The sequence below is a fragment of the Oncorhynchus gorbuscha genome, linkage group LG17 (genome assembly GCF_021184085.1).
Source record: "Oncorhynchus gorbuscha isolate QuinsamMale2020 ecotype Even-year linkage group LG17, OgorEven_v1.0, whole genome shotgun sequence".
In the NCBI taxonomy this organism is placed as follows: Eukaryota; Metazoa; Chordata; class Actinopteri; order Salmoniformes; family Salmonidae; genus Oncorhynchus; species Oncorhynchus gorbuscha.
In genome coordinates, this window is record NC_060189.1 from 30,755,885 (window position 1) to 30,775,441 (window position 19,557).

Here is a 19,557-nt window from a genome sequence, read left to right on the forward strand (position 1 = left end):
TTCCGAGGCTGGACCCGCACTAATCATAGGTATGCATTGTTGTGTTCAGCTGGCAGCCCTTTAAACAGTACCTCTTGTTCAACGCCCCACCTCTGTTGAGTTGGGTCCCAGCCTGTAGACTAGGCTAGTACATTGTCTGGTTAGATGGCAAATTGAAGTCAACAGGAACATAAAGGGAACTCAACCCGTCGTGGATTAAACCAAATAAACAAGAGAGAGAGGGACACAATGTATATTAAAAAAGGGCACAGGATCCTTAGATTAGTGTCTTTAAGATGTGTCTGTTTATCATCTACTCTTAACGGGCTCTAGGAGGTCTCCACAGACTGAACGTCTGATGATGTACACACATCCAGTTCTCGCCATAATGTTCATACAAAAAGGGACCTTTGTGACCAGAGATTGTCTGTCTACTCTGCTTCTTATTATAGCGATCACCTGCGATCACCTGAGTTTGAGGTCGTCACCTAATTGTGGTCATACATGAGAGAAACTGGTGCTGCTAGTACTTTGAATAGAACACAGCTTTGGACATGTTTCACCTTGAGCATCTTCCTTCAGTAGCCACGTTGTGTCCCTAGACTGTGTTTCAATGTGTGTCATAACTCACTTTCCTTGGAATGTTGAATTTTGGTGGGCATTTTTTGCAATGTGAGTGAATTATTTGTCTAACAGAGATCTACTGCATCTATAAAAAATGTGTTGTTACATCTATGAAATGCGTTGCCATGAGTTGTTACTCCCTTAACCCTATCAGCCCTGAGACGCCAGAAAAAAATGGGCTTTTAATTTATCTGATTTTTCATGTCCAGACCTTATATTTAGCCTCACAATTAAGTGGTTTACCATTTTCTTTTCAGAACAACCAGGGCTACAAGTAGAACACAAAACAATTGGACATAAACAGTTTTATTCATGAGTTTATTGACAAATGTCAATAAGAAAAACAAGGTCTGCCAAAGCAAAAGCCAGATAAAAATGTATTTATATGAATGCTGTACAGAAATTGTTTGCTCACTGGGAATTGGCAACTGTGTGGAGTTTGACACCAACTACGTGAGCTTATTACAGTATTATAGACACTATGTCCAGGGATTTCCTATGATCTTCTATGTAGAAGAACACCTTACCTTCTAATTACTTGTGTGTATCTTGTGAGTGGGAGAGTCGTAGCTTTCAAAAGTTTGTAGCTCAAACCATTCAGACTACAGACGTTTTTGGAAAAAAGACCCGCCCCCAGGGCACCTTCGGGATCCACCCTTGTCTCACAAACACCACTCTAGCTCAACCCATGTTAAACATACAGACTAATGGTATCTACCGATGCAGAAGAAATAGACAAATCCAACGGTACAACCCAGAAATATGTAGCTCAAACACACAATGTTTAGAAAGGCATTTCACCGTGCTTGTGCGTGTGATATTAAAACATGAAACTTGTTTAAAAGGGGTTAGAATCCTAAAATGCACCGTTATGGTGGGACTCATTGGCTTAAGACTTGAGTAGCTAACCCTGTTATAGGTCTAATCTTCAGGTACTGTAAGTAGGTCACCATTGAACATCTTATTGATTCATTATGTTATATATCTCCTTCAACAGTTGACCCTTATTGCTCGCTGTGAGGGAAGTAGCGCACGAAGGCTTCTCTCTGTGAGCTAAACATCCTGTTGCCCTTTTGCTCAGTACACTGTGTCGAGTGAACAACACAGGAAATGCAATATAGGCAATTCATATTTGCGAGATGAGAAAACAAACTGACTTCCTGAACTCTGAACACTCCAAAGGATAGAGGCATGCTAGTGGGAAAATTCAAAGATGGTCATTGTTTTTCTTCTCCAATGACACTTTATTTGGGCATGTGGACATAAGCCTAAGCATGAGGATGCTTGATTCTATTTAAGAACGGAGGGGTGAAAAGTGCACTACTGTAGCCGACTTTTCAAAACGAGTTCATTTTATGAATCCATTGCCACCAACATCTGTTTCATAGCGTCGACATGCGTATGAGACTGTAAATAATTGGTCCATTGAGACTGCACCGTATTGTTGGAAAATGAACCTGAACAAAAAAAACTCAACCTTTGTTCGAAGAATATCAGCAGCTACCCACCAAATCAGACCATTGTGTCACACTGATAAGCTCCACCCCCCACTGTCATGACAGATAGGAAATATTTTCAAACACCTGAGAGCAGTTCAATATGCGTTAAACTATGCATCTCATTAGATAGAGCAATGTACTGTGTCTACTGATTGGGGCTGTTTTATACAGCTGCTACATAGGCCGTAGCACAAGCTGTATGGGAGCCAGTGAAATACAAAGAAACTTCTCACACAACATACTGTCACTATGACAACCGGGTAGAATCATTTAGCCTGATCTCTTGCCATTCCACACAGCACAGAAATCCAATAGCATAAAGACTTATATAACCACCCCATTGGTTGCATATGACAAATCTTCAACTAGTCTAGTGAATAAGATGAATTCATACCATATGGATTTGCAGTTAACTTGTCAATTGGTATTGCATTTGTTTTCTAGCTGTTTTTTATCTCACAAAATACATGAATGAAATCCAACAGGGAGAGCTCAGAGATATTTCCCAATTTCCAATGGTTGTCCGAGGAATGCCAATGTAATAGCACATTATGCTACATTCACACTATCTTCTGGAGAAACACGTAGCTAGAACAATACAATATTTATAATAAAGTTAAAGATCTGTAAACATGTTGAGTGGAGTAGGTTTTTTCAAAGGCCTGCACTTGCTGGTTAATGGAATTTCATTCAAGAATCTATTATTTTCTAAAGCAATGGCTGTGAGGGGCTTAAATACCTGGCTAACATTATTACCTGTCTTCAAATATAATTTAGATTAAAAAATCATATTATTGTGTATTATTATCACCTTTTTTACATCCAAGAAAAAAAGGTAACAGTTTTGAGAAAATTATATTCTGGTCCCAGTAAATATACTCAGGATAATTTTCCTTGCCTGGCCATGAGGTCGCTGCAGATACAATGTTATTTGGAATTTCAACATGATACAATAATTGTATACAATTCAAAGTCAAACAAATTACAAGAATCACCATTCACATATCGGGCCTCAGACCTAAATTTAATATCAAGCCTACAGCCAATAAATGAGAAGCAGATTGAAGAATACAACTATAGCCTTCCTTCTCTGCTATTTGAAATCATGAAGGGAATCTGATGTAATTCCACGTGCTGCACCATGTATTCGGCTCATACTGTATATCCAAACTATCTCCTCCATTTTAAAGCACTAGTCATCCAGAATTGAAAGTGCTTGTTTTTTTGTGATATTAAATGCTTGAAATGCAACGCAAGTTAACATAATCTACACTTGATATTGGCGGTGCTATCACACAGTCACACACACACACAATCCTTCCTACATATTATTTTCTATTTTGCGTGCTATCACACAGACGCTTCCCTTTTCTGTGTATCAATGCGTGATTGAAAGGAAACTTCGTTCGGGAAGTGCAGGGACTACTTTAGGTCAACTTTGGATATAAATAATCAATGTATATGCCAAATGACACAGGCATATTTGAACATGAAAACGAATGAAATATGTTTCGAGTAGATGTAAGCAATTGTATTGATAGTTGAGACCCTTTTGACATATATGTTTTTGCGGCCACGCGGAAGGATTTCATTCTCGAGCTGGGTCGACGCTTCCGCCCAGTTTTCCGATGTTCATTGCCCGAGTTGAAAATGGAATTCGATTAAAGCAGATGTCCAACAACTTCTTCGAGAAAAATTTACTCACCGTTTTTGCCTAATGTACTTCAATTTCATAATTGAAATTAGTTTGTAGGCCTGTCTTTTCCCCCCAGTTGTGGAGGTTATAATTCAACGTACACCGACACATTGACGGATCAACGCTGCAGCGCTTTTCAAGTGTTGTCCTGGACCTGAAGTTGGCGAGGGAACGCTCGATAGCTAAATACGAATAACGTGCCAAATGTCGGGTTTATTTTGTAAAAAATGTAGCATCTGAACACATTGGATTTCGTGTTGGCGAAGAGGATGTCGAAGCTATGTATTTTATTCTGGTTGGATTTTACTTCCAGGGAAGATAAAATGAATCATCGGTTGTCATTCCTCCTGGCAATTTAGTTACAGCTAGCTAGGCTACTTGGTTTTCCGAAATAAAGCTCACTTATGCATGCACCACTGTAAGACCATTTACTTTTATCCAATATCTGGGTGTTTTATGCAAAAGAAAATGGTGATATTTGCGGTTTATTTCCCCGCCGTCACTGCGTCCTCGATGCTATTGCCAGGATTTGGATCCCCTTGAGGAAAGATGAGCGAAGATTCGACAAATCCAAACAACGAGTGAGTACATTTTACCCCACATTCTAGAATGCAACGATGTCCTTCATGTCTAATCTTCACTGCAATGATTTGCAGGATTCTAAATGACTACTCTGTTCCACTAGGATCATTGCTTATACACATTGGTTCTACTCACGTTCATATTTAAATTGGATTACTATTGAAGTAATACAAAAGACAAACATCTATTTAGTTTGTTGTGATAATCTAAAATAAACCAATGTGTTTTGGGACTGGATTTAATAGAAATAGAGGCCTCTTATTATATTATGACGAGAGATGCTATAGGTAATTTTGACAACTGTACAGAAAATGGTATACAGTCCACTTTATAACAATAGCCTCATAGTTAATGCAATATATGGTAGTTGTTTCATCAATATTGTCTTTGAAGAATACCTTTATGATTTGACTGCAATTGGATAATATCTGTTGCTATTTGAATAATAAATTACACGATGTAGTCACACACAGTCACTGTGGCTAGATTATTTGTTTGTACATAGGTTTTAAGACCCTATGCTTATCCGCTTTGAAATGATCTTGTCATAAGATTCAATATTATATACGATAGTGTTTTCTTAGCGTTAACCTGTTATCAAATGCTAACTCCTCTACATGAACTAAGAGAGTATCATAAAACAGTAATGTGGTTTAAAAAAATATTCCCTCAATATTATAATTATTCAATGTTAGTGTGGCTGTAAACTGGTTGCTGCAATGTCAGAATCCAGAAGTAGAAGACGCCATATTTTTTTCTCAATCACACTCATTTGCATATTACAATCTCATTCATATATATATATTTTTTAATGGACGTAATGCGTTCCAAATGCACTGGCCTGAACCCGGAAAGCAGTATTTATGTGATTGTGAACTTGAAATAGGGTCATTTGTGTACATTTAAATTATTTATCGCTGTAAATCCGTGTTGTTTTAATGGACTGATCGCTTGCGTGCGCTTGTTGACAGTCAGTGAGAAATATCTGGTCGGGAGGTGGTGCGGTCATGTGACCACTTCCATTCATAAAGTACCTGGGTGCCCATTCACAGTACGATGTGCAGTACAGTGTCTTGCAACGCATTGACGATTACGCAAACATTTGATCTGCATTTGGAATCAGCTTAATCCAGATGGCCATTAATTTAAAAACAAATAGATAATGCAAGGATGCTTCGCTCTTATTGCAGTCTTCCAATGCTCTCAAAAGAATGGCGTCCAAATTTCTTATTCTAGACGGTTGAAATGCGTTCATATGCTGACAATTCCACAGTTTTGTGCCCCAAGACGGCGATGTTCTCATTTACATTTACATTTAAGTAATTTAGCAGACGCTCTTATCCAGAGCGACTTACAAATCCATTCAATCTATCTGCCTAGCACACCTCGGGTTGATTGATATATTGCAGGGAGGCTTTGTCCTTGAACTTGGCATGTGTTTCATATTCAATATATTACATAAGCGAGGACCATGATGTATGTGGTTCTGTGTTTGTTCTTCCTAGTGACAGCAGCAGCACAGCGCATAAGATGGCCAACATATGATCCAATGTAGTTGGTAATTATTCATTGAAGGTAAAGGAAGATGGTAGGAACGGAACAGTAAGACCTGCCTGATCCCTTTTTATGTTCATGCTGGCTGGAATTAGCCATCAGTCGAGCCCAACAATGGACTAAAGGAAAGGGATCAGGGAGGATACCTAGTCAGTTGTACAACTGAATGCATTCTACTGATATGTGTCTTCCGCATTTAACCCCTAACCCCTCTGAATCAGAGAGGTGTGGAGGGCTGCCTTAATCAACATCCACGTCTTTGGCGCCCGGTGAACAGTGGGTTAACTGCCTTGCTCAGGGGCAGAACGACAGATTTTTTTTGTTACCTTGTCAGCTCAGGGATTCGATCCAGCAACCTTTTGGTTACTGACCCAATGCTCCTACCCGCCAGGAGCCTAATGTTATTCCTTATTGTCCTTCCATGTTCTGTGTAGAGGCGAATTGGCTCTGGTAGGCAAAACGGCCAAATACTCCATCAAACCGAGTATCGATTTTCAATTGCGGTACTACTTTCATATATACAAAATAAAAAAAACACATGCTAAATCTACACTTACTGTAAACTGTTTTACCTGCTTTTAACACAGTTGCAGCCGACAGTATTTTTCAGTGGCAACACGTTTGCGGCGCCTGTCTTTTGTTTACTCACAGGTGTTCACAGACACAGATGGCTAATTAGCACAGGTACACCTCTGTCTTATGTCTGTTTTCCGTGTGGGTACCCTAACCCTATATATTGTTTTCCATTGATGTCATCTGTTATGGATCTGATCAGTGTATTCACACATCTTCCCGCAAACTGACAGTCCAATTTTGTTATTTGTCCACATTTTCATATATTTTACAGTTTGTTTACTATTAGTGGTGTTTTGTTTGAATTGAGAGGATGGGGAGAATTTTGGATGTAATCGCACCGTGAAAAGGAATTGCACAACACGACCCTGTGTTTTTGTATCAGGATGGGTGGGTGGATTTTTAGGTTATAAGCATGTATACCTTACTGTTTCTCCTCACAGTAGCATTATAGTAAACCATGTCATTGCGTCGGACAGGGATCATCAACTGCATTCAGCCTCGGGACGATACATTTCTTTTTTCTTAAAGGATGTTCAGGGGGCCGGAACATAATTTTCAAATAATTTGTATACTGCAAATTGACAGCAAGAATCCCAAACAGATATAACATTTGACTGAAACATAGTAATTTCAAACATTGTTTACATTTGTATACGATCACATATCTCTATTACGTGTGGGAATACTTTGGAATAATATATTTACCAAATGTAAATCACTTGGAGCTGATTTGCTGACCCTTCTCTGTTAGCATCATGGGTCACGTGTGATGAATATGCTTTTATTTCGCATAGCAAATGTATAAAGTTCCACAGCTTTTTCCTTCATCAAAATAGCACAAAGCTGTCTGACGAAAAATATGTGGTTGAATAGGAAGATGTGCGCTACTCACTGACAACCTGCAAAGACTCACTCGTACAGGTTATTAATCCCTAAAAGTCTAAACCGTTGGGGTTATTTGATTTAGATTTTCAGGACCCTTGTAGGTATAAATAATATATTTAACAATGTGTGGATATAATATTGAGTTTGGCCTTTACTACTGTTGGCCATAGAAACGCATTGAATAACTAATTCGGAAATGGCAGAACAGAGCGTCAAAAAATGTTAAGTAATACGGTTTTGAATTGTCTGTCGTATATCTAGAAGATGTAAGAACACTCAGGAAATATATATATATATATATATACTGAACAAAAATATAAATGCAACAATTTCAAAGATGTTGCCGAGTTACAGTTCATAAAAGGAAATAAATACATTAATCTATGGATTTCACGTGACTGTCCACCCACTGGGGACCTGGACCCATCCAATCAGAATGAGTTTTTCCCCACAAAAGGGCTTTATTACAGAGAAATACTCCTCAGCGCCAATCCTTCCCCTCAGACGATCCCGCGATCCCGCAGGTGACTGGCTTGGTCTGTGTTTGTGAGGCCGGTTGCCAAATTCTCTAAAACGACGTTGGACGCTTATGGTAGACAAATTTAATTCTCTGGCAACCGCTCTGGTGGACATTCCAGCAGTCATCATGACAATTGCACGCACCCTCAACTTGTTGTGGCCTTTTATTGATCCCAGCACAAGGTGTGCCTGTGTAAAGATCATGCTGTTTAATTAGCTTCTTGATATGTCACACCTGTCAGGTGGATGGATATTCTTGACAAAGGAGAAATGCTCACTAACAGGGAGGTAAACAAATTTGTGAGAAATAAGCTTTTTGTGCATATAGAACATTTCAGCTCATGAAACATGGGACCAACACTTTACATGTTACGTTTATATTTTTGTTCAGTGTATATACATTTTAGACACATTTAACCCCCTTTTTTGGGGTACAAAACTACTTCCATACTTCTAAAAAATGTAATGGTTAAATAGTACTGGGCTACCTTCAGCCCCGTGGGGTTGTGGGGGTCGTAGAGCAACATGGAAAACGCCATTGTGTTCGTGCGAGTCTCGTCTTTTACACCAAACCGATCAGATGCCTTTTGTGAGAAGACTGATTTTCGGGATGTCTCCTTGGTCTGACAAACAGAGCTATAACTGGGGTGCGTCAATCGACTCTTAAGGATTAACGTACATTTAAAAACCTTAACATGTAGTGCGTGTTTGCTTTTATCAGTTGCACAGCCTTGTCAGTACATACACACAAAAAGTAGGTCACGTGTATGCCGTTGTGTCTCCTATAGATGTACAATAGCATTCATTCATATCCTTATGAGGGAGTATCTAGGTCTGTGTACTACTGTGCTGAACATTCATTCACTAAGTTATTTTCCTTTTTTTAACAATTGTAACAATTGTAACTCTACAAATAGGCCTACAGGCTATACACCTACAAACTGTAAATTTACTGTTAGCCAAAATATTTTACTAAGTTTAGCCATTTGATGTAATTTGTTTTATGTCTGGTATTGGTAAAGTCATTGAATGATTAAGGTTAGTCTAATATTTTGATTGTTTAGTGTAGTTCGCCAGTCAAGTGATTCCTCAGTCTTTTTTTCTATCAGGGTGAATTATTTGACAGCTCAGCGTTTGTCTGTCAATGTGGGTTGTTGTGATCTTATCACCTGGGGGTCTGTTCTGCCCCTCATTCTATTCCTCTTTCAGGCGTTCCAAAACACATTCAACCCAAACAACCACTGATTTGAATGTGAGCATCTTGTCTTGACAACAGCGAATAGCTACTCCAACTGTTTGGCAAATAGTTTATGGTTGGAATTGCTCTGTGAAATAATGCTTATCTTTTTACGCAAGTATTTAAGTTGCCGATACGATGTGTATTGCGTTTCGATACTGCGATTTTAATGCTATTGTATGTTGCAAACACATTACTCACTAAAGAGCATGAGAACGAGTTTTCTCACTATTTAAAAAGAGCATGGATAATTAAGCTATAGGATGAAAAAAAATGAATTTTCGGCGCAGCCGACTAGTGCCAGCTAACGCTACCTACAGTGGCAAAAACAGTAGAATGTCGTCACAAAATAATATTGCAATAGCCTATGTAACACCACCTTTCGTTCTATAGCCATGGTGTATGAGACTAATATCCATTGGTGTGTAGTGGTCAGGCTCAGTAGAGGTTCTCAGTTGTTTGTAGTTTTGCTTCTGTAATCTTTTTAGGAAGTAGCCTTTTTGAATGCTTTTGGCCACTGCCCTGTATTGACTGAATTGGAACTTGTCTCTGTAAACAATGTCGAAAGGAAGTTTTGGTCTTACGTAAAGACTTGACTTTGGATTAAGTCAGAGCTAATTGTTCTTTTGTAACTATGTCAGCTGGCTGTCCTAGTAGATTGTCAAACGATCACTGATACTAGCTAGGGCTGCACAACATGAGCAAAAAAATCGAATTGTGATTTTGATTTTTGTACCATTATATTGCGTTGTTACTTGCGATTTATAGATCGGAACACTTGGGTAAACTGATGGAGTCTAAAATGATCATTCTAATTTTATGGTTAGAATACAGTGGACACTTGGAATGTAGTTTTGTTTGGCGTGACAACGAATGGAAAAGTAAGGGAGGAGATGTTTGTGACAGAGTATGAATGAAAGTGTTGGTCAGTGTTTCCCATGGGACCCTAATTAGGTTTAAGTAAATTATTTAAATGCATTTTAAATAGTATATTTATATTTTTCTCTCTGATTTAAGAACAAGCTGTTTCACAAACAGTGCTGATATACTTCCACTGGTACTGGCCTGTATTAAAGCAAAGGTTTGCTAGCAATATTTGCCCTAGTTCAGTGGAGTTAGATAGCTAGGAATTAGCATTAGGAGCTAACAAGCTAACACTCTTTTTAGGCACATTTAGAGCTTAAGAGCGACTAACTAGCATTTTGCAGAGATCAAGTTACAAAAACTAATCGTATAATATAGAAAACGTGGATTTGTATTAACGATCAAAGTGGAAAGCTGCGTTGTTCTGTTGACTGCATGCTGTTTGGTCCATGCATGCGATCATCCCACTCTTCAAAGGGGGAGACACTCTAGATCCAAACTGTTAGACTTATATCCATCCTGCCCTGCCTTTCTAAAGTCTTCAAAAGCCAGGTGAACAAACAGATAATCTGACTAAGAATATGTGGACAACTATAAATACCTAGGTGTCTGGCTAGACTGTAAACTCTCCTTCCAGACTCACACTAAGCATCTCCAATCCAAAGTTAAATCTAGAATCCGCTTCCTATTTTGCATCAAAGCCTCCTTCACTCATGCTGCCAAACATACCCCCGTAAAACTGACTATTCTGCCGATCCTTGACTTCATTGATGTCATTTACAAAATAGCCTCCACTCTACTCAGCAAATTGGATGCAGTCTATCATAGTGCCATCCGTTTTGTCACCAAAGACACATACTACCCACCATTGCGACCTGTATGCTCTCGTTGGCTGGTCCTCTCTACATATTCGTCGCCAAACCCACTGGCTCCAGATCATCTATAATTCTTTGCTAGGTAAAGCTCTGCCTTATCTAGGCTCACTGGTCACCATAGCAACACCCACCCGTAGCACGCGCTCCAGCAGGTATATTTCACTGGTCATCCCCAAAGGCAACACCTGCTTTGGCCGCCTTTCCTTCCAGTTCTCTGCTGCCAATGACTGGAACGAATTGCAATAATCACTGAAGTTGGAGACCTATATCTCCCTCACTAACTTCAAGCGTCGGCCGTCAGAGCAGCTTACCGATCGCTGCAGCTGTACACAGCCCATCTGTAAATATCCCATCCAACCAACTCCAACTGCATTTTTTCTGCTCTTTTGTTCACCAGTATTCATACCCGTATTTATACTTACACATCCTCATCTGCACATCTATCACTCCAGTGTTAATTGCTAAAATGAAATTACTTCTCCACTATGGCCTATTTATTGCCGTACCTCCTTACTTCATTTGCACACACTATACAGATTTTCTATTGTGTTATTGACTGTACGTTTGTTTATCCCATGTGTAACTCTGTTGTTTTTGTCGCACTGCTTTGCTTTATCTTGACCAGGTCGCAGTTGTAAATGAGAACTTGTTCTCAAATGGCCTACTTGGTTAAATAAAGGTGAAATAAAATAAAAATGCAAAGAGAATGTTGCGCACTAGGAACTGTCTGCTTGAGTGGCGGGGATTGGTCTGTGTGTAGGACTGGGAAGCGGACAAATAGAAGACGTACTGAGAGAGAACTCTGTCAACTCAAGGAATAAATCAATAGTAAAAAACAAACAAAAAACAGGCTTTACAGACGGCCTAGTGGCGTTTTGAAACTGTCACTGCCTCTTGCGATATGGATATTGCGCATGTCAATATTGCAATTTAGATTAAAAAATAATTAACCGTGCAGCCGTAAAACTAGCTTACAGTTGAAGTCGGAAGTATACATACACTTAGGTTGGAGTCATTAAAACTAGTTTTTCAACCACTCCACAAATTTCTTGTTAACTTCTTCGGGCTAGGGGGCAGTATTCGGAAGTTTGGATGAATGAGGTGTCCAAAGTAAACTGCCTGTTACTTAGGCCCAGAAGCTAGGATATGCATATAATTAGTATTGGATAGAAAACACTCTAAAGGTTCCAAAACTTTTAAAATAATGTCTGTGGGTATAACAGAACTGATATGGCAGGTGAAAACCTGAGGACAATCCATTCAGAATAGTTTTTTTTCTTCCCCAGCTCACCTTTTGATTACAATGGCTGGGAATGGGAATATAAAATTAAGACCTCCCAGATTTCAGTTCCAAGGGCTTCCACTAGATGTCAACAGTCTTTAGAAAGATTTTCGGGCTTGTTTTTTGAAAAATTAGCTAGAATTTCTAGTTTTTCTAAGTGGCTCCCATTTTGGCTGTAGCGTTTGTTGCGTGTTCCGGTGAGGGCGTGCACTTCGTTGTTTATCTCCGGTAATGGTCTCCGGTATTCTCAGTCTTATATTTTATAGTTTATTTACATATTAGGGTACCTGAGGATTGATTAAGAACATTGTTTGATATGTTTGGAAGAAGTTTATTGGTACAGGATTCATTTGTATGCATTTTGAATGAGGCAAACCGGTGGATTACTGAGTTAAGTGCGCCATTGAAGCATACTTTTTTGGGATCTAAAGAAGGACTTTATCGAACAAAAGTACAATTTGTTATATAGCTGGGACCCTTGTGATTGCAACCAGATGAAGATCTTCAAAGGTAAGTGATTGATTTTATCGCTATTTCTGACTTTCGTGATGCCTCTGCTTGGTTGGAAAATGTATGTAATGCTTTTGTGTGCCGGGCGCTGTCCTCGGATAATCGCATGGTGTGCTTTCGCCGTAAAGCCTTTTTGAAATCTGAAAAAGCGGCTGAATTAACAAGAAGTTACTCTTTTAAATTATGTATGACACTTGTATTTACATGAATTTGTAATGTTACGATTTTGAATTTGGCGCTTTGCAATTTCACCGGATCTTGTCGAGATGGGACATAACTTCTTATGGGAAGCTAAACAATTCCAACAATTGTTTACAGACAGATTAATTCACTGTATCACAATTCCAGTGGGTCAGAAGTTTACATACACTAAGTTGACTGTGCCTTTAAACAGCTTGGAAAATTCCAGAAAAATATGTCAAGGTTTTAGATGCTTCTGATAGGTTAGTTAACATAATTTGAGTCAATTGGGGGTGTACCTGTGGATGTATTTCAAGGCCTACCTTCAAACTCAGTGCCTATTTGCTTGACATTATGGAAAAATCTAAAGAAATCAGCCAAGACGAAGAAGAAGCCACTGCTCCAAAACCGCTATTAAAAAAAGACTACGATTTGTAACTACACATGGGGACAAAAATCATACTTTTTGGAGAAATATTCTCTGGTATGATGAAACAAATAGAGCTGTTGGCAATAATGACCATCATTTATGTTTGGAGGGAAAAGGGGGAGGCTTGCAAGCCCAAAAACACCATCCCAACCGTGAAGCACGTGGGTGGCACATCATGTTGTGAGGGTGCTTTGCTGCAGGAGGGACTGGAGCACTTCACAGAATAGATGGCATCATGAAGAAGGTAATTATTATGTGGATATATTGAAGCAACATCTCTAGACATCAGTTAGGAATTAAAGCTTGGTCGCAAATGGATCTTCCAAGTGGAAAATGACCCCAAGCATACTTCCAAAGTTGTGTCAAAATGGCTTAAAGACAACAAAGTCAGGTATTGGAGTGGCCATCATTAAGCCCTGACCTCAATCCTATAGAAAATTTGTGGGCATTACTGAAAAAGCTTGTGCGAGCAAGGAGGCCTACAAACCTGACACAATTACACCAGCTCTGTCAGGAGGAATGGGCCAAAATTCACCCAACTTGTTGTGGAAGGATACCCAAAACCTTTGACCCAAGTTAAACAATTTGAAGGCAATGCTACCAAATACTAATTAAGTGTATGTTAATGGCTGACCCACTGGGAACGTGATGAAAGACATTAAAGCTGAAATGGATCATTCTCTCTACATTTATTCTGACATTTTCACATTCTTAAATTAAAGTGGTTATCCTAGATGACTGAAGACAGGGAATTTTTACTAGGATTAACTGTCAGGAGTTGTGAATAACTGAGTTTAAATGTATTTTGTTAAGGTGTATGTAAACTTCCGACTTCAACTGTCTCAAGATCTCTTTTGTCAAATGTCGAACATTTTTGTCAGTCCTTTCCTGCCCCAATATCATCCTTCGTTCTTTACCAATTCTTAACATATGGTAATTAGTTATGGAGGATGAGCAGTTTCATAATCTGTGAAATGAACCCATGTACAGGCTATTTATGGTTTAGTTTGTTTGTTCTTTTAGAGGGTGTTGAATTGTTTGCATGATTTAATGACAATCCTCTAACTCTCTGGCAAATGGGATGGTTTGTTACTGACTGTGTTTCTGTGTAACTGAGCAGGCCCTGTACAGTATAAATGTTGTCTGGTTTGGCTGTTCTCTTCCCATGGCCAGAGTTATAATGCAGTATATTTTAAACCTGAGCCACTTCCCTCTTGTCATTCTCATTTCCTCTTAAAAGTATTTTAGCAGCAGACCTATTACTAAACTTGTAAATGTCTCTCAGTGTATTTGGAGGATTTTTCTTTTCTTAAAGCACAGTTTTCCTTCAAAGAAAATTGTGCAGTGAAATATGTTTTAGCCTATTTAGTTGGTCACAACATTGAAGACAAATTATAGGTAACACATATGAAATGCCCATTTTGCCTTTGAAAATGCTACTGATTAGGCTATGTTGTGTCGTGGACTAAAAACAAAATCCATTTTTTGTTTTGTTGCTAGAATATCTGCAAAAAATCCCGCCAACATCTTATGTTCAGTGCCAAAATGACACTTTCCTGGAATTTGGCATTGGATGATTTGACTTATCATTGTGTTAATATTGAGGCGCTTAGTTTTCAGATTTTTAAGAAGCTTTTAATTGTTAAAATGGTGAATGAGGGTTGCACCTTTTTCCTTTTCAATTAGCACATTTTTTGTTTTTCTCCTCGACTTTTGTTGGTTGAGTGCCCTTCACTTCTTTTGTAATTACTTGTAGCAATATTTAAGTGCTTTATTGTGTGTGTGTGTGTGTGTGTGTGTGTGTGTGTGTGTGTGTGTGTGTGTGTGCATTGCTTTTTTATACAGTTATTCCAAAGAATAATCGCATGTGGAAAATGTCCCCCCCTGCCGTTAACCTTAACCTGCCCCTAACCTTAACCTGCCCCTGACGTTAACCTTAACCTGCCCCTGACGTTAACCTTTTCTTTTTTTTCTCCTTTTTTTTGTCTATCTGGCCCGTAAGAATATAGTTGAATATCCCTGGCCTACATTGTTACGTCTTTTTCAAGGAGCCCGTCTCTTTAATTTGCCCTGGCCATATCGCATTGCTTCTAAGAATTGATTTGAGCAGTATAATGTCTGAATTGTACATATTGTTTTCAGTTGTACTGCTGCATGCAGGAGCATGAAGGCTAAGCCTTGTTGGATGGTGCTGCAGCTGGGTTACGACGGTTCTTTCCTGCCAGGCCACAGACCTAAATCCCTGTCTTTGAGTTACCAATCTCTTTGAAACAGGAAGGGGTTTGGGCCTGTGTTCGTGTTTGTGCTCAACTATGTTTGTAAGTGTGTTTGTGTCTATAAAATATAAGTAGGTATAGGCTAGATGAGGGGATTTAAGCAAACACATAATCTTATAAAATGAATATTTTATGAACCAAACTCTTAAAGGGTATGTAGCCTATTAAAGGAAACGTTGACCCAAAATTCAGAAACTCCCAAGTGATTCCATATATTGAAACTAGTTTGCCCTCTCACCCTCTCTCTCTCTGTAGCGCTGCCATGAAACAGCTGCAAAAACGGGTCACGTGACTGGTGACGTTGCTGGATGCCGTCCTCGCTCTGCTCCATTGCCAGTGAATCCATAATTCAGAAATCTGCCAAGTGTGGACATTTGGTTTTTATTGAAAGCATATGGCCGAATTAGCTATTTTGAGCAAAGTAGGATCCGTTTTGAGTCAGGAAATGTGTACTCTTCCACCTAAAACATTTGCGAGTACAGCAGCGAAGATGGTTAACAACTGCGCATGTGGGGTAATCCCTGCTACATAGAAACTGCACGTTATGCCGTTGTTCATAGATGCTAGGTTTAACTTTACACATTATTTTACAGTAAACAACAACCTACAAATATATCTGGTGACAAATTCAAGAGTCATGAAGAAAACAATGGGAGGGGAGCCCATTGTGTCATCAAACATATTTATTTGAGCCGGAGTATTGAAACAAAGATTTGTGGGAAATGAAGCTTTGGATGGCCCACCGCAGCAGTAGCTAATAAAAGGCCTTCAGGGGTCCAAAATGGACCTGGGGCTTTTCAACCTGTACCCGATATGCATATATACATTTTGTTTTAAAATCGAGACCCGTTCTGAACAGTTCCGAGGACAACTAGACCCAATCCGAGTGAGGGAAACGACAGAAAATAATATATTTTTTAATCTGCTTTATTAACCATAGCTGATAAAGGGAGAGGTAGAGAGAAGTCCCGGATAACGTCTGAGGTATTCTGGTAGCTGGATAACACCCACAACCCATCACCAGGATCAACACAGACTAGATTGGTGGTGCAGTTGTGGCAATTGCACTCCAATGCCACGAAGGAGGAATGTTTTTGCTGCAGATAATTTGAGTACGTGACTACAGTTCTTACAGAAATGGAAGAATGTAATGATGAGCATTTAGTTTTACAAAAATCTGTAATACAAAAACTAATTGAAGATGCACCCCTCTTCTAGCTGGGCCTAATAGACACTTATCTAACAAGTAAGTTGCTAAACTTTACTTTATTCGCTTATCATAAACCTCTATGAACTAGCTATTTTAGTTGGTTTATGCTTTCACATTAGCCCAAAACACTATATACTGGTAGCCTATGTTTATATATCACAATGTTTTGGGGATATTCTATTCTGCAATGTTAGGTGACAACATGTCTATTGTCTCTCAACTATGGCTGTGGTGGACATGAAATGTTTTCAGCCGGTTAGTGTCATGCAAAAGACGGTCTCATGGTAATTTGACCGTTAGTTCATATAAACACATTTAGTAAAATATCTTGAGGCCTGCTGATGCTGTATGCGTCATCTGTATGCACTATAATAGCAAATTGAATCTGAGCGTTCATTTTTCAATGATGCCAGGAGGCTACTTTGGTTTCATAGCAGAGCATGCGCTTGATATAATCAAAAATACATATAAGAACACTTATTTTACTCTACCCATCAACCACTGTTTGAGGAGCATTCTCTCGCTGAGTGACAGGTGATATTATGCCCAACCTATGTATGCCATGGGCTCTCCAACCCTGTTCCTGCAGCTGCCTAGTGCTTAATTTGCGAAACCAAGTGACACCAAGTGTCATATTTTACTAAACTGTTTCTGGAGCGGACAGCCCCTCTGTCAGCTCCAGAAGGGAATAAAAGATGTGCCACCCAATTTAATTATGAAAATGTAAAACCTTCCCTATTGCTAGGCTTTTCAAAATCTTCCTGCACAACCAACTTCATCGCCTAGGGCTGCTGTACATTTTCTCCCAGACTCGTGGATAGACATTTTGGAGCATAGCATAAGGTAACCAGTCCATACTCAAGGTGATTATTTAGAAACTGTGAAATCTAGTGGCTATTTTCCTTGGTTTCCTGTATAAAGTGCAGCCAGGGACTGAACATCAGTTTGCAAGTTCCATATAAGGGCATATCGTGATGTTTCTACATGGCAGGGTCTCCCCTACGAGGGTAACAACTGCATGTGCACCCATCTCTGCTGCTGTGCTAGTGGGATACAGAAAATAATGATATAAAATAATCACACGTTTTATGTGGAATAGACCCTGCCTTTCCTGATTTACAAAGGAAAAAATCTGCCATGTCGCGGACACCAACGTCTTGCTCCCGGACAAGAGAAACACATTTTTCTTCCACTTTGAGGATAACACAGTGCCACCGACGTAAGACAGTTACGCGTGTTAACCCTTGCAAGGTTGCCGGCCCAGACGGCATCCCTAGCCGTGTCCTCAGAGCATGTGCAGATCAGCTGAACATTCAATTACATTTACATTTACATTTAAGTCATTTAGCAGACCCTCTTATCCAGAGTGACTTACAAATTGGTGCATTCACCTTATGACATCCAGTGGAACAGTCACTTTACAATAGTGCATCTAAAGAGGGATTACTTATCCTATCCTAGGTATTCCTTAAAGAGGTGGGGTTTCAGGTGTCTCCGGAAGGTGGTGATTGACTCCGCTGTCCTGGCGTCGTGAGGGAGTTTGTTCCACCATTGGGGGGCCAGAGCAGCGAACAGTTTTGACTGGGCTGAGCGGGAGCTGTACTTCCTCAGTGGTAGGGAGGCGAGCAGGCCAGAGGTGGATGAACACAGTGCCCTTGTTTGGGTGTAGGGCCTGATCAGAGCTTGGAGGTACTGAGGTGCCGTTCCCCTCACAGCTCCGTAGGCAAGCACCATGGTCTTGTAGCGGATGCGAGCTTCAACTGGAAGCCAGTGGAGAGAACGGAGGAGCGGGGTGACGTGAGAGAACTTGGGAAGGTTGAACACCAGACGGGCTGCGGCGTTCTGGATGAGTTGAAGGGGTTTAATGGCACAATCTCTCCCAATCCCAGTCTGCTGTCCCAACTTGCTTCAAGATGTCCACCGTTGTTCCTGTACCCAATAAAGCAAAGTTAACTGAACTAAATTACTATTGCCCTGCAGCACTCCATGCTCATCATACTGCTCGGGGCCCTGGGTCTGAAGCCTGCCCTGTGCAACTTGGTCCTGGACTTCCTGACGAGCCGCCCCCAGGTGGTGAAGGTAGGAAACAACACATCCACTACACTGATCCTCAACACGGGCCCCACAAGGGTGCATGCTCTGCCCCCTCCAGTACTCCCTGTTCATCCTAGACTCCAACTCAATCATCAAGTTTGCAGACGACAACAGTTGTAGGCCTGATTACCAACAATGGAAAGACAACCTACAGGGAGGAGGTGAGGGCCCTGGTGGAGTGCCAGGAAAATAATATCTCTCAATGTCAACAAAATGAAGGAGCTGATCGTGGACTTCAGGAGACGGCAGAGGGATCACGCCCCCTCCACATTGACGTGGCCGCAGTAGAGAAGGTGAAAAGCTTTAAGTTCCTCTGCATACATATCACTAACAATCTGAAATGGTCCACCTACACAGACTGTGTGGTGAAGAACGCGCAGCAGTGCCTCTTCAACATCAGAAGGCGGAAAAAATGTGGCTTGTCCCCGGAGACCCTCACAAACCTTTACAGCTGCACCACTTGAGAGCATCCTGGTATGGCAACTGCACCGACCGCAACCGCAGTGCTCTCCAGAGGGTGGTGCGGTCTGCCCAACGCGTCACTGCCTGCCCTGCAGGTCAATTACAGCACCCGATGTAACAGGAAGGACAAAAAAATAATCAAGGACATCAACCATCCGAGCCACGGCCTGTTCACCCCGCTACCAGGCAGAAGGTGAGGTCAGTACAGGTGCATCAAAACTGG

The 19,557-nt window shown here is 40.3% G+C and overlaps 1 protein-coding gene across 1 annotated transcript in view; it reads left to right on the forward strand.

Moving 5' to 3' along the window:
* The first annotated feature begins 3,538 nt into the window (after nucleotides 1-3,538).
* LOC124001475 (sprouty-related, EVH1 domain-containing protein 1-like) overlaps nucleotides 3,539-19,557 on the forward strand; it is a 76,811-nt gene continuing 60,792 nt past the window's right edge. Inside the window, exon 1 of the mRNA XM_046308268.1 lies at nucleotides 3,539-4,379. Coding sequence (XP_046164224.1) covers nucleotides 4,348-4,379 — 32 coding nt within the window. The 5' untranslated portion in view covers nucleotides 3,539-4,347. The remainder of the gene's footprint in view (nucleotides 4,380-19,557) is intronic.